Source organism: Pelophylax lessonae (genome assembly GCF_965119305.1).
Source record: "Pelophylax lessonae genome assembly, chromosome: 6".
Classification (NCBI taxonomy): domain Eukaryota; kingdom Metazoa; phylum Chordata; class Amphibia; order Anura; family Ranidae; genus Pelophylax; species Pelophylax lessonae.
In genome coordinates, this window is record NC_138773.1 from 30238533 (window position 1) to 30253409 (window position 14877).

Sequence of the window (14877 nt, forward strand, 5' to 3'; positions counted from 1 at the left end):
ATATTGAACTACTGATCCCGTGCAACCAAACAGAAACTTTGTTTCTGTTTGGTTGCCAGTGTCCATTCACCCGAAGGTGGCATATAACTAACGTGTAATGAATATGGCTCTGTGTCCTGTGATGTACTATAAAGAAATTCTCTATTATGACACGTCAGAAGCGCACTCATGTAGAATTCTAGTTCCTGAAGGTCCACTTTAAATTATAATTAGAAAATGTCTTCTATTACATGCTCGTGTTTATTTTTCCCCACACAAGATTAGTTTTGCTAGACTCTAAATTCATTTGTACTTTTTTCTTTATTCCTAGGGTGTCTGCGAGACTTGCAGTAACCTGCTCAATCTGCATGGACGTCTTCACCGATCCTGTAACACTGGCATGTGGTCACAGCTTCTGCATGGGATGCATCACAAGGACTTGGAAGGAGCAGTTTGATGGAGAATCTTCCTGTCCTCAATGTAGATGTAGATTCAAGAAAAAACCCGATCTGAAAAGGAGCCTAACTCTTACTCATATAGTGGAGTGTTATCAGTCAAGTCAACCTGACTGTGGAGCCACTAGTCATGGCTGTACGTACTGCACCCACGACACAGTTCCTCCGGTCAGAGCATGCCTCACATGTGAATCTTTTTTATGTAATGACCACTTGAATGTGCACTGCAGAGCACAGGTCTTAGTGGAACCTACGGCTTCTTTGGAAAACAGAAAATGTTCCATCCACCACAAAATTCTTGAGTATTACTGCAATGAAGATTCAAGGTGCCTCTGTGCATCCTGCTGCATCATTGGAAAACACAGAGGCCATTGTGTGGAACCGTTAACAGAAGCTGCTATGAAAAAGAAAGAAAAACTAAGGGACTTTCAGGAAAAACTAGTCTTGCAGTTGTCAGTTCTCCATGCCAACGTCCAGGATTTGAAGGACTGTAGAAGGGAGTTGGAAGAGTTTTGTGAAATTGAACTGTACCTCTATCCAACTGGTAACCAAAACAGAGCTTTTCAGCATGGTCCTCCCAATTGTGGCTCCACTCTTCAGAAACTGGACTTACAGTGTATATCTAGGCTGGTCCAACAGCTGGAAATGGGGTTTAATGAGATAACCAAGAAGGTTGAACATATAGAAAATGTGTGTTACATGACCGATACGTTGATGGTCATGCAGGAGTCAAAATCCAATAATGCTGACTTTTATAATTTTACCTTTTCCAATGGTATGATAGACCTTTTCCATCAACATTTTCGGATTATGCGAAACACTCCACTTTAACAAAAATATAACCTTACCCTTACTGCTAATTAGATAATTGAAAAAAATACATTTGTACATTTCAGTATGATTTTTTTTTTTCAATCTTTTAAACACTTTGCATTCATTTTTCACACGTTAAAATTCAGAATTTTTAAATAAAATACAAAATATGAGGTTGCATCGAGATATGGATACTAGGGATGGGCTGAATATTCGAGTCCAACGTAAATTCGGCTCGAACATTTGGTGTTCGTGTGTTCGCTGAACACACAAACAAATGTAGCGCTCGGTGGGAAGTTCACCCGCCAATGAGCGTTTCATAATTGCAGTGCATTAAGTGCTTGTAATTGACCAAAGCATGCGCCTGACCTGTATGCTTTGGCCAATCACAGCACACTGTCCTGTCAGAGCCACGATTGGCCAAAGGCATGGTGCCTTTAGACAAGTAGTGTAATGCTGTGCTGTGCTGATTCATCTTGTATGACACAGTGTACTGCAGTGCAGTGTAGTGTAGGGCTGATTTTTGTATAAAACAGTGTAGTGCAGTCAGTGTAGTGCTGTGCTGTGATTCTTGTGTAACACAGTGTACTGGGGCCACTGAAGTGTTGGTGTATACAACACGTCTGTGTCACCCCACTGATCCCATTTTTTTTTCATTGATATTTATTTTTTATTTCTTTTAAATTTTTCAGCAGCAGCATTAGGTTCTGTTGCTGCAATATTAGCACTCCCCCTTCTGTTGTTGCAGGTGCTATTGGTTAGGGATGATCAAACTTTTGAAAAGTTCGGTTGGACCAGAACACCCGAATTTTCCGAAAGTTTGGTATGGATTCCCGGACCACATTGAAATCAATGGGACCCGAACTTCGGGAATCAAAAAACACTATTTTGAAGCCCTAAAGCCTAATAAATGCCCCTAAAAAGTGCCTAGGGTTCTGGGTCATGCCCCAGGGACTATGAATCAGGCAAAAAAAAGTTCTTAAAAATTGTCGTTTTTGATAGAGAGCCAATTTTACGCCTTCTTCAACACCAGCTCTTTGGGCTTACGGTGGGGAGGCTCCCCCAACACCAAAAATACAATGTTTGCGCACCTGTTCCACAGGTGCACACCTTCATAATTTTTTGGCCTTCTGCAACACCAGCTCTTTGGGCTTACGGTGGGGAGGCTCCGCCAACACCAAAAATACCATGTTTGCGCACCTGTTCCACAGGTGCACACCTTCATAATTTTTACGCCTTCTTCAACACCAGCTCTTTGGGCTTACGGTGGGGAGGCTCCGCCAACACCAAAAATACCATGTTTGCGCACCTGTTCCACAGGTGCACACCTTCATAATTTTTACGCCTTCTTCAAAACCAGCTCTTTGGGCTTACGGTGGGGAGGCTCCGCCAACACCCAAAACACAATGTTTGCTCACCTGATCCACAGGTACACATCTTCTTAATTCTTTCGCCTACGGGAGACAACAGGTGCGGCCTTAGATGGAGTGGGCCGTCTGCTCTCCCCTCTTGCTTGCTCTGCCTCCTCCTCAACCTCAGACCCAACATCAGACTCCATAAAGGACTGAGCATCAGACGTGGGCCGGTAGACAACAGGTGCGGCCTTAGATGGAGTGGGCTGTCTGCTCTCCCCTCTTGCTTGCTCTGCCTCCTCCTCAACCTCAGACCCAACATCAGACTCCATAAAGGACTGAGCATCAGGCTGGAGTAGATGGCCGACACTGTGGTCAAACAGCTCAGCTGACTCCTCTGCCATGTCTGAAGTTGGGTCTAAGGGAGAACTTGAGGTGGACATGGACTCATCTTTATTTGCTCTGCCAACTGCAGAAGACTGACCACTTTTCTCTGCCTGGGTCACTGTAGTTGCTGATGACGACGATGATGAAGGTTTGGTAATATACTTCACAACCTCCTGTACGTACTGTGGACGTATAGCTTGGCCACTGCGGGAGAACAATCGCAATGGTGGCCTGGCTGAGGACTGACCACCACGTCCACCCTTGCCTCTAGACACCCTAGAAGCTGTGCCCCTTTTTTCCGCAGCAGGGCCACGTATGCCTTTCCTTGGTCTACCTGACATAGTTGTCACTGAGGCTTTGGCAACTCTGCACGGTGAATTTCACCTGCAAAACGCACAATGCTATGCGAGCCAAAGTTGTCACTAAATACAGTAGATGTGTGTGACGCAGAGTACCAAAGCCTTTTGCACAGGCGTTAACTTGTCACTGAGGCTTTGGCAACTCTGCGTGGTGAAATTCACCTGCAAAACGCACACTGCTATGCGACCCAAAGTTGTCACTAAATACATCAGATGTGTGTGACGCAGAGTAGCAAAGCCTTTTGCACAGGCGTTAACTTGTCACTGAGGCTTTGGCAACTCTGTGCTGTGAAATTCACCTGCAAAACGCACACTGCTATGCGACCCAAAGTTGTCGCTAAATACAGCAGATGTGTGTTTCGCTGCAATGTATTTTGCACAATAGCTGACTAGCAAGCATGTATACCTGCTGTAGATATATCAGCAGTGCAACGTGCTCACTAGACGGAACCCTGACACTTAAAAGTATCCCTACAAGAACTAGATTATTGAATCTAACTATAGTGGTATATAGTACCCTAACTACACTGCATATCCCTTTCCTCACACTAAAAGAACAGCTCCATACAGCAGAAGATATATTCTAACTGACACTGTCCCTTTAATTTTTTTTTTTTCTGACTCAAACAGCACAATCACTGTATTTCTAACTACACTGACAATCTGTCTGTAAGCTGACTGCTCTTCTGCTGATATGGAGCTTTACAAGCAATCGGCTATGCAGCAAACGTTGTGTAACAAAGCAGGAGTAACACAAATGCTTCCACTCTCTTCCACAGCCTCTGTATTACAGTGCCAGAGGTTAGGCGGGGCTATGTTATATACTGTGGGCCGTATTCACTCCTGATTGGCCTCTGGTCCCCGTAGTCACTCCAATCTCGTTCCTAGCAGACTCCTGCCCCCTCATTGGCTTTTACTGACGTTTCTGGGCCAATCACGGGCTTTTAAAGCCCACTTCCTGTCCCATTGCATTTTGGGCGGTTCTGGTGACCGAATTCCGAACTTTTACCGCAAAACGTTCGGAATTCGGCCGAATTTCGAACACCCAATGTTCGGGTCGAACCGATGGTCGACCCGAACCGTTCGATCATCCCTACTATTGGTTCTGCATCAGAAGTAGTTTTTTTTTTGTGGAGCAGCAGCACTAATTTTATTTATGGCATAATTGCTGTCCTCCCTTTTGCGTTGCAAGTGCTATTCCTTCTGCGTCAGCAGTGGATTTTTTTTTTCTGTGGCGCAGCAGCACTAATTGTATTTAGGGCATAATTGCTGTCCCACCTTTCATGTCACAGGTGCTATTCCTTCTGCGTCAGCAGTTTTTTTTTGTGGCGCAGCAGCACTAATTGTATTTAGTGCATAATTGCTATCCGCCTTTTTGTGTCACAGGTGCTATTCCTTCTGTGTCAGCAGTGGATTTTTTTTTTGTGGCGCAGCAGCGCTAATTGTATTTAGGGCATAATTGCTGCCCCCCCCCCTTTTGTGTCACAGGTGCTATTCCTTCTGTGTCAGCAGTGGGGTTTTTTTTGTGGTGCAACAGCACTAATTTTATTTAGAGGATAATTGCAGTCCTCCCTTTTGTGTCGCAGGTGCTATTCCTTCTGCATTAGCAGGAGTTTTCTTTTTTTATAGGATAATCTATTTAAGTCCTTCTATTTCCTTCTATCACTTTCACATACGATGTTGAATCAGATTATATACCAACAAATGTGAAATAAAAAATCTAGATCAGGGTTTCTCAACCAGGGTTCCTCCAGAGGTTCCTTGAGCAATTTCTGCCTCTCAGATAAGTTCCCACTGACACCATTAATCTTTTTTGCAATCTGTTAGAGGGTAATCCTTCCCAATGGTCACAAGTGTAGGGAGCATTCTTCCCACTGACCATCATACTAATGTATCCTGAGACTAAACAGGGGTTCCCTGACACCAGGAAGTTATTTCAAGGGTTCCTCTGGGATGAAAAATCCTGATCTAGACAGGTGACTTCCAGTACTGGGAACCTTCTCATTCTCTAAATACTTATTGCCGGACTATGCTGCTGATCCATTGGCCTAAAGCTGAACTTGGGCCACAAAAAATGCCATTAGGCATGTAGCACCCCCCAAGGTAGCTTTCTACGATGATAAGGATTCTTTTATTCTGTAGTCAGTGGAGGAGTTTGTGATTGCTTTGGGTTGTTCTGGATTTCACTGGCTGCAGGTTTGTTTCCCTGTGTAGGATTCTAGAATGTAGTGGGCTGGATCCAGCGGCTGGAGTCACTGGAAATATTTGTGAACCTGACAGGCAGACTGCTGCCTGTCAGGTGGATACATTGGGGCTGCGCCGCCTGATTACCTCCACACACCCCAGATACCTGTGCCACCCCGCCCACGCCCTGCCATGCCATGACGTGCTTTCACATCTTCAGGCCTGAGAGCTACATAGCAGGTGCTGGCAGCGGAAGGGGGAGAAGAGTGGACACACGCTCTCCTCCCCTTCTTGTAGTGACCTGAAAAGCGACATCTATGACATCACTTCCAGGTCAGCCTCTACATGCCCCCAGCTTAGCCGGGCAGCAATGTCTTGCAATGCAGAGCAGTGTGATGCAGTGGAGCCCAGAGGAGCAAGGCAGCGTCTTTTAGAGCCTGCATGTCTCATCAAAGAGAACCTGTTGCCTAAAAAAGGGATGAAAAAAAAAAAAGTAAACAAATTCTTTCCGCAAATAATGAAGTTATACCTAAGCCCATAAACCCCCCCCCCCCCCCCCAAAAAAAAAATTGAAGCCCCAACCCCCAAATATATCCATGTACAAAAGGTAAACACATGCTTCGGGGCGCCTACGCATGAAAATGCTGATTGGGATGCATGTTCAATATCGCCACGCACGCTGGAGCCAGAGCAAAAATGCTAACACGAGACTTCCTCTAACACTGACGTTTGTCACCATTTCACAGGAAGCACACAAATTTAAGGTTTGATATGTTAGGTATTTATTTGCTCGGTGCAACCTCATCTTTTATATTTTACCAAAAATCTGGGTAGTTTATTGTATTTGTTTGCCCTAAAATTCCCTTTTAGTGCGTTTTTTACAGAAATGTTGCAGTAATAACGTGTGACATAAAACACTGGAACTACCACTATTTTATTCTCTAGGGTATCTCCTTTTAGAAAATATATCAAAGAAAAAAGGTATAGTCAAGCGCCTTGGATGTCAAAATTGGGTGAATGGAAAGACTCTGTACTAAATGGTGAGGGAAAAAACAAAATGCTGCTGGTCAACTGTAGATGTACTACATATGTATATGGCCTAAAACTAGCGCAAATTCTTATATAACCCAAACCTGGCTGGGATGGACTGCTAATATCCTTTAAACCACCATATGAAAAATAAAAAAATATTTCCAAAAGTGCTAGTGCAAAATTGTAGATATCGCATCCACAATCAAAATATATATTGTGCTATTGTAAAATATATATATACTAGACATTAAGCCCGTTAAATTAACGGGCGCTAGAACATATGTGGTCAAACAGTTGTAAAAACAGACTTGTTTGCGCATAGCGTCCCTGTTGCCCTAGCAACATCGGGGACACTCGCAGAGCTGACCGAGCGGCTCTCACGTGCGAGCGCGCACCCGCCACGTGCCCGCGCACACCCGCCGCTTCAACATTTTCGCCCGGCCGCCCGAAGTCTCTGCACTCCAAGTCCCAATGGCTGTCCGTGGGGCACATGCGCAGTAGCGCAATCTTACGGACACAGGGACTGGACGCAGAGACACTTGTACTTTATATAGTAAGATATGTGTAAACGGAGGGTATATGTAATGCATACTTCTTATCAGATTAAAGGGTCATCATATGGTAAAAACACATGTTTAGGTACACTTACATCTGGGACAATGATTAAGTGGGTCCAACCATTTATGCATAAAATTGTGCCGATGATGGTCAAATTGGCGTTAGGTCAAAAATTGACCAAATATGTCCAAGCAGAGAAAGGCTAAAGCAGAGAATAAGGTAAATCAAAACATACCAAAGTGTAGATAAATAGGCATATCATCAAGTAATAATGATCATCGGTTGGATGCAGCTCCCATAAATAGTAAAACAACCTACCAGGATTACAGCCATATATACATGTGCAGCAAGTGCTGTCTAGGTAACACTGAAGCCAAGCAGGGCTTCAGCAGTTATATGGACCACCAAGGATCGAGAAGGAGCCAATCAGTGTTCAAAAGGGAACACCTTATAGTAGCAGCCAATGGCGATGAGGCTGGGAGGAGGGCTGAGAGACACCCCCCTGGGCCGAGGGCTCGACACGCGGCCACAACAGAAGGAGTGATGTTGTGTCACGTCGTCCATCCACTGGCGCATGACATTACTGTGGGCGGTATTGAAGGGGGCGGATACCTGAGGCGGCTGCATTTTCGCCCGGCCGCCCGAAGTCTCTGCGCTCGAAGTCCCAACAATATATGCATATTGTAAACATATCCCAGCTGTCTGACACAGCTGAGAAAAGTGCAAAAATAATGTATTATAGAATTAGCCTGTATGCTGGAAATTATGTGCAAAGTGCAAATATGTGAAAATATGTATATTATATATATATATGTGTGTGTGTGTGTGTGTGTGTGTGTGTGTGTGTGTGTGTGTGTGTGTGTGTGTGTGTGTGTGTGTGTGTGTGTGTGTGTGTATAAATAGAAGACTATTTATAAAGACATCATATAGCTACCTATCACAACCGTATAAAGTGCAAAAAAAGATATATTGTGAAAATGTCCCACACGCTGGAAATTTTGTGCAAAATGCAAGTAAATAAATAGATGATATTTTATATATTTATATGAAAACTGCCAACTACCTGATAGTGTGTAAAGTGCAATCCCACTATTCAGATACTGAAGTGCTAAGATATGTGAAAAAAAAGAGGAAAAAATGTGCTATGTATAAAAAATATTATAAAGTGCTAATGTGACCATCATGTAGAATATATCCTAAATATTATGGCAAGTCAAAGAGATTTTAACAAACATCAACCCCAAAAACAACACCTGAGATTAAGCTGAATAAATTATTATCAAATAATATTCAGTCCATATGATGCATAATAATTCCTCCCAGGTGATAGTGCAAAACGTACAGCAGCAGTTCCAATAGAGAAAATATTGTGCTTTCAGTGTCCATGCGTGGAGATCCCACCATTCATGCAGAACCTTTTCCCCTAAATGGACTCACCAGAACACCAGCTGGTGAAACCAGCACTCTCGCTTTCAAAAATCAATCTCCAACTTGAAGGTGTAATTCAATACCCCTGCTCAATCCTACCAATGGTCCCGTTCATTCAAGAAGATAACCCCACAGATGAGAAGATTATATTGAGGGGAAGGAGAGAGACAAAACCCACATAGCGTAACTCCGTATGAGAATAATTTATTAAAATAAAACTGGTTGCACTCACATAAATAGTGTCTAACCGAAACTAGGATATCTGGCATATACACAGTGCAGCAAACCTCCCGCTGTCTCCAACCTAGATGCTAGCGTGCCTGTACTGATTGCGGTGTTTCTCCTTCAGTGTCCTAAGCCATGCCCTACTAGTTTCGTCGCTATGACGTCTTGCCGGAGCGGCGAGGCACTGAAGGACACCGCACTATCTTACGCTTCCCCTATCATGGAATGACCCCTCCCTACATTGCCTCGCTCAATCAGCATATGCAACATAATATACAAGCAATTGGATACTCTCACAATCGGCTTTGTAAAAATAATGAATGAAATCCTAATTGAATTTAATAATATGTAAACCTGCTGCATGCCTTAGAACAACCATGTATCCCAAAGCAGGCAGCAGTGATACTGGCATGAAACTAAAATAAAACAAACTGATATGCCGCATGTCTTAAAGGCATAGACACATCTAAAAGAATCCAGTTATCACAAATTAGAAATTGCAAGAAACATAATCTAATATGGCACTTTTCCACTGCAAGTACCGGCTAGGCTCTACTTGGCCCTGCTTGGCCCGGTTTGCTTTTCCACTGCGGTACCGCATGGTATAGTGTCGGAACGGTTCGGTACGGTACGGTATAGGTTTGCTTTTCCACTAAAGTAGTACTAAAGTTAAGTGGGTGGGATAACAACGGGGTGGGTGTGATTCTCTGACCAATCAGTGGCTAGTAGTGACTGCATGCAAAGGATTGTGGGATATGGTACCAGTTTGGTACCTGTTGGAACCACAATCGAGTAGGTACTGTTTTTTCAAAGCCGTACCGTACCGTTCGGTTCCATGCAGTGGAAAAGCGCCGCCGTACCGTACCGTACCGAACCATTCCGACACTATACCATGTGGTACCACAGTGGAAAAGCACAAAAGCGTGCCGAGCCGGTACGGTTCTATGCGGTGGAAAAGCGCTATTATGGACACTTAACATGTAAATCTGTATACAAATATATTAATTGGGCATAAAGATGTTTAAACTTGTCCCCTCATGAAGAAAAACTGCATATAAAGAACCAATGCCTATCGGCCTTAAAGGTCATAAAGGATAGTGTATAAAACCAAAAGTGACAATATAAGAATATGTGCACCAGACATATATATATATATGTACCTCCTTACTCAAATATGTGCGCATAAAAATGATGGTGTAAAATCTTAGTTATACATAAAAATAAATATTCATTACATATCTTATGAAAAAAGTGTGTAAGATCCTATATTTAAAAAAATTCCTTCTAAAATATTCTCAAAAAGATTCTTTCCATATATATATATATATATATATATATATATATATATATATATATATATATATATAAATATACATACAGTGCCTTGCGAAAGTATTCAGCCCCCTTGAACTTTGCGACCTTTTGACACATTTCAGGCTTCAAACATAAAGATATAAAACTGTAATTTTTTGTGAAGAATCAACAACAAGTGGGACACAATCATGAAGTGGAACGAAATTTATTGGATATTTCAAACTTTGTTAACAAAAAACTGAAAAATTGGGCGTGCAAAATTATTCAGCCCCTTTACTTTCAGTGCAGCAAACTCTCTCCAGAAGTTCAGTGAGGATATCTGAATGATCCAATGTTGACCTAAATGACTAATGATGATAAATAGAATCCACCTGTGTGTAATCAAGTCTCTGTATAAATGCACCTGCACTGTGATAGTCTCAGAGGTCCGTTTAAAGTGCAGAGAGCATCATGAAGAACAAGGAACACACCAGGCAGGTCCGAGATACTGTTGTGGAGAAGTTTAAAGCCGGATTTGGATACAAAAAGATTTCCCAAGCTTTAAACATCCCAAGGAGCATTGTGCAAGCGATAATATTGAAATGGAAGGAGTATCCGACCACTGCAAATCTACGAAGACCTGGCCGTCCCTCTAAACTTTCAGCTCATACAAGGAGAAGACTGATCAGAGATGCAGCCAAGAGGCCCATGATCACTCTGGATGAACTGCAGAAATCTACAGCTGAGGTGGGAGACTCTGTCCATAGGACAACAATCAGTCGTATACTGCACAAATCTGGCCTTTATGGAAGAGTGGCAAGAAGAAAGCCATTTCTTAAAGATATCCATAAAAAGTGCCACAAGCCATCTGGGAGACACACCAAACATGTGGAAGAAGGTGCTCTGGTCAGATGAAACCAAAATTGAACTTTTTGGCAACAATGCAAAACGCTATGTTTGGCGTAAAAGCAACACAGCTCATCATCCTATGGACAGAGTCTCCCACCTCAGCTGTAGATCTCTGCAGTTCATCCAGAGTGATCATGGGCCTCTTGGCTGCATCTCTGATCAGTCTTCTCCTTGTATAAGCTGAAAGTTTAGAGGGACGGCCAGGTCTTCGTACATTTGCAGTGGTCTGATACTCCTTCCATTTCAATATTATCGCTTGCACAGTGCTCCTTGGGATGTTTAAAGCTTGGGAAATCTTTTTGTATCCAAATCCGGCTTTAAATTTCTCCACAACAGTATCTCGGACCTGCCTGGTGTGTTCCTTGTTCTTCATGATGCTCTCTGCGCTTTAAACGGACCTCTGAGACTATCACAGTGCAGGTGCATTTATACAGAGACTTGATTACACACAGATGGATTCTATTTATCATCATTAGTCAGTTAGGTGAACATTGGATCATTCAGAGATCCTCACTGAACTTCTGGAGAGAGTTTGCTGCACTGAAAGTAAAGGGGCTGAATAATTTTGCACGCCCAATTTTTCAGTTTTTTATTTGTTAACAAAGTTTGAAATATCCAATAAATTTCGTTCCACTTCATGATTGTGTCCCACTTGTTGATTCTTCACAAAAAATTACAGTTTTATATCTTTATGTTTGAAGCCTGAAATGTGGTAAAAGGTCACATAAATATTGGGACATCGACACAATTCTAATCTTTTTGCTCTATACACCACCACAATGGATTTGAAATGAAACAAACAAGATGTGCTTTAACTGCAGACTTGCAGCTTTAATTTGAGGGTATTTACATCCAAATCAGGTGAAAGGTGTAGGAATTATGGATAGCCTTGCGGTGTGCCTGGCGGTCGGTTCGCGGCGAACTTTGCTTGTTCGTAGCCCGCTGATTTTGGGAACACATGGCGTTGTTCGCGGCGGCCATATTAGTTTACATTGGAGAGAACTTTGAACCATGACACAGCCATCAGGTGGAACGGGACAGCCAATTGAAACATTGCAGCACATGGACATACCCCCTACCCTATAAATAGACCTGAGCTGGTGGCCATTTCACATTCTGCTTTATGTCAGTGTAGGGAGAGGTCTGCTGTGTGCACCAGGGACAGATAGTCAGTGACACAAATTGCTCTGTTAAGGTCCACAAAAGTCATTTTAAGGACTGGTATTTGTTATAGGTGTGCAGTGCACTATATAGGGGTGTAATCCATGTATAATATACTTTGTAATATAGAAAGCATATTATAGTGGATTTGTATTGAGCACTGTGCAGCATTGTGACTGGTGTGTTGAGCGTTTCTGCAGCAATACTACAAACAGTGACAAAAGCACTTTTAAAGTTTTATAACTGGTGTGATAGACCAGTGCCCCCCCAATACCACATATTGAAGTGGGGTGTTATCTTCAATAAGTGTATTTGTGTCCTGCAACAATATTGCCTCTTTTGCGGCATTAACTCTGCTACAAACAGTGCCAAACTCACTGGACACTTTTTTGTACAACTGGTGTGATAAACCAGTGGCCCCCCAATACCACATATTGAAGTGGGGTGTTATTTAACAGTATATTTTTCTATGAGTGTATTTTAGTCATGCAAAAATGTGGCCTCTTTTGCTGCGTTAACTGTGCTACCCAAAGTGACAACAGTTACTGGCCAATTATTTGTAGAACTGGTGTGATAAACCTGTGGCCCCCCAATACCACAGATTGAAGCGGGGTGTTATATAACTTTTTCCACTTATACTTATACCGCTAGATATTTTTCCACTTATATTCTCTAGAGACTTTTGTCACAGGGTAATTAAAAAAATGACAGGCAGAGGAAGAGGCAGGGGTGGTAGGGGTAGGGCAGGAGCAGTAGGCTGGAGCCAAAGTGTGAAGTTTTAGAAGGTGCGTTCGATTACGTCAAAGGACACACCAGACTTGGTTGAGTGGCTCACTCAGCCTTCCTCTTCTGCACCCTCCTCATCCTCTCTATGTGCACCCTCTTCACTCTCTGCTGTGTGCACCCCCAAAGACACCACCACCACCATATACCCTCCGCTTGAGTCACTTGAATTATTTTCCGATCCATCACAAGACATTTGCGATGCGCAGCCATTGGTGGCATCGGATCAGGAAGAGGAGGTAGCAACAGCCGCCACTCAGCAGTCTGATGACAGTACCGAGATCAGCCCAAGGAGGTGGGTCACCGCTGTTGCTGCCTACTCCGAGATCTCGAATGTTAGTGGTGGGGAAGGTGACGTGGATGATGATATGTCTATGGACGTCACATGGGTGCCCACAAGAGAGGAAGAGGAGGGGAGTTCAGAGGGAGAGATGGACGAGCAGATAGGGAGGAGAAGCAGACGGAACTTGCATTGCACAGGAGGGACATAGCAGACTGCAAATGTCTCAAGAGCGAGCCATAAACCAAGTACGGTCACATCTGGCGCTCCCAGGACGCCGACACATGGCTCCGCAGTGTGGGCTTTTTTTAATGTGTCCTCTGCTGACAACAGTGTTGCCATCTGCAGCCTTTGCAGTCAACACATAAGTCGCGGTAAGCCCAACACTCACCTAGGGACGACCGCCTTAAGAAGGCAACTGAACTTCCATCACTGAGCCCAGAGGGAGCAACGCCGTCAGAACCCACAAAGCCACACTCCAGGCTCTCACCGTCCAGCCTCCTCTTCTCCTCTCTCCCCACAATTTTCCTCTACTCCACCTTCCATCATGCAGTCCTCACGTTGTTCTGGAAAAAGGCAGGCTTCCGTGGCCCAAATGTTGGAAAAAAATAATGACACCGGATAACCCTCTTGCCCAACGTTTGACTGCTGGCTTGTCGGAACTGATAGCCTGCCAACTACTGCCATATCAACTGGTGGACTCAGGGGCTTTTTGGAAATTTGTGGCCATTGGAACACCACAATGGAAGGTCCAGGAAGTAAATATTTCTCGCAGAAGGGCATTCCAGAGCTGTATGGCCATGTTCAGCGGCAAGTGAATGTATCTCTGGCACACAGTGTCGGTGCCAAGATACATCTGACCACAGACACATGGTCTAGCAAACACGGGCAGGGAAGGTATATCACTTTTACTGCCCACTGGGTAGTAAATACTACTCCATCCTCCCTCTCCTTCTCGGCTGATTCCTCCTTTTCCGCTGCTACCGTCTCTTCCACTACGCTGCCCAAGATCCCCAGAACCTATTCCACATGCCAGGTGAGACGTTGCCATGCTGTGCTGCGTCTGTTGTGCCTGGAAGCCAAGAGCCACACTGGTCCTGCACTCCTTTCAGCTTTGCGTTCACAGGCAGATCAGTGGCTGACACCGCTCAATTTGACAGTTGGTAAAGTGGTGTGCGACAACAGTGCCAATCTGCTGAGCGCGCTGAAACAGGGCAAAATAACACAAGTGCCATGCATGGCACACGTCCTGAACTTGGTCGTGCAGCGATTCGTTGCCAAATACCCTGAGGTCCAGGATGTCTTGCGGCAGGCCAGGAAAATCTCGGGCCATTTCAGAAGATCTTACACAGCCATGGCTCGCCTTGCTGACATTCAGCGGTGACACAACCTGCCCAATTATTTGTGACTGCCCGACACGATGGAACTCAACGTTGCCTATGCTTTATGGGCTGCTCTAGCAGAAACGTGCAGAAAACGACTACCTGTACGAACTCTGCGCCAGGACAGGTTCTGGGGAGCTTGGGTTATTTTCACCTCGCCAGTGGCTACTCATGCGCGACGCATGCAGACTTCTGCAGCCATTTGATGAGATCACCAAACTGGTCAGTCACGGCCAGGGCACCATCAGTGACATCGTACCTTACGCCTTCTTTCTGGAGCGTGCATTGCGTCGTGTC

General features: G+C 44.1%; 1 protein-coding gene across 1 annotated transcript in view; it reads left to right on the forward strand.

The window, feature by feature from the left end:
• LOC309557786 (uncharacterized protein) overlaps positions 1-1401 on the forward strand; it is a 36829-nt gene extending 35428 nt beyond the window's left edge. The window contains exon 4 of the mRNA XM_082260550.1: positions 311-1401. Within this exon, the coding sequence (XP_082116676.1) occupies positions 311-1265 (955 nt within the window). The 3' untranslated portion in view covers positions 1266-1401. The remainder of the gene's footprint in view (positions 1-310) is intronic.
• The last annotated feature ends 13476 nt before the right edge of the window (positions 1402-14877 follow it).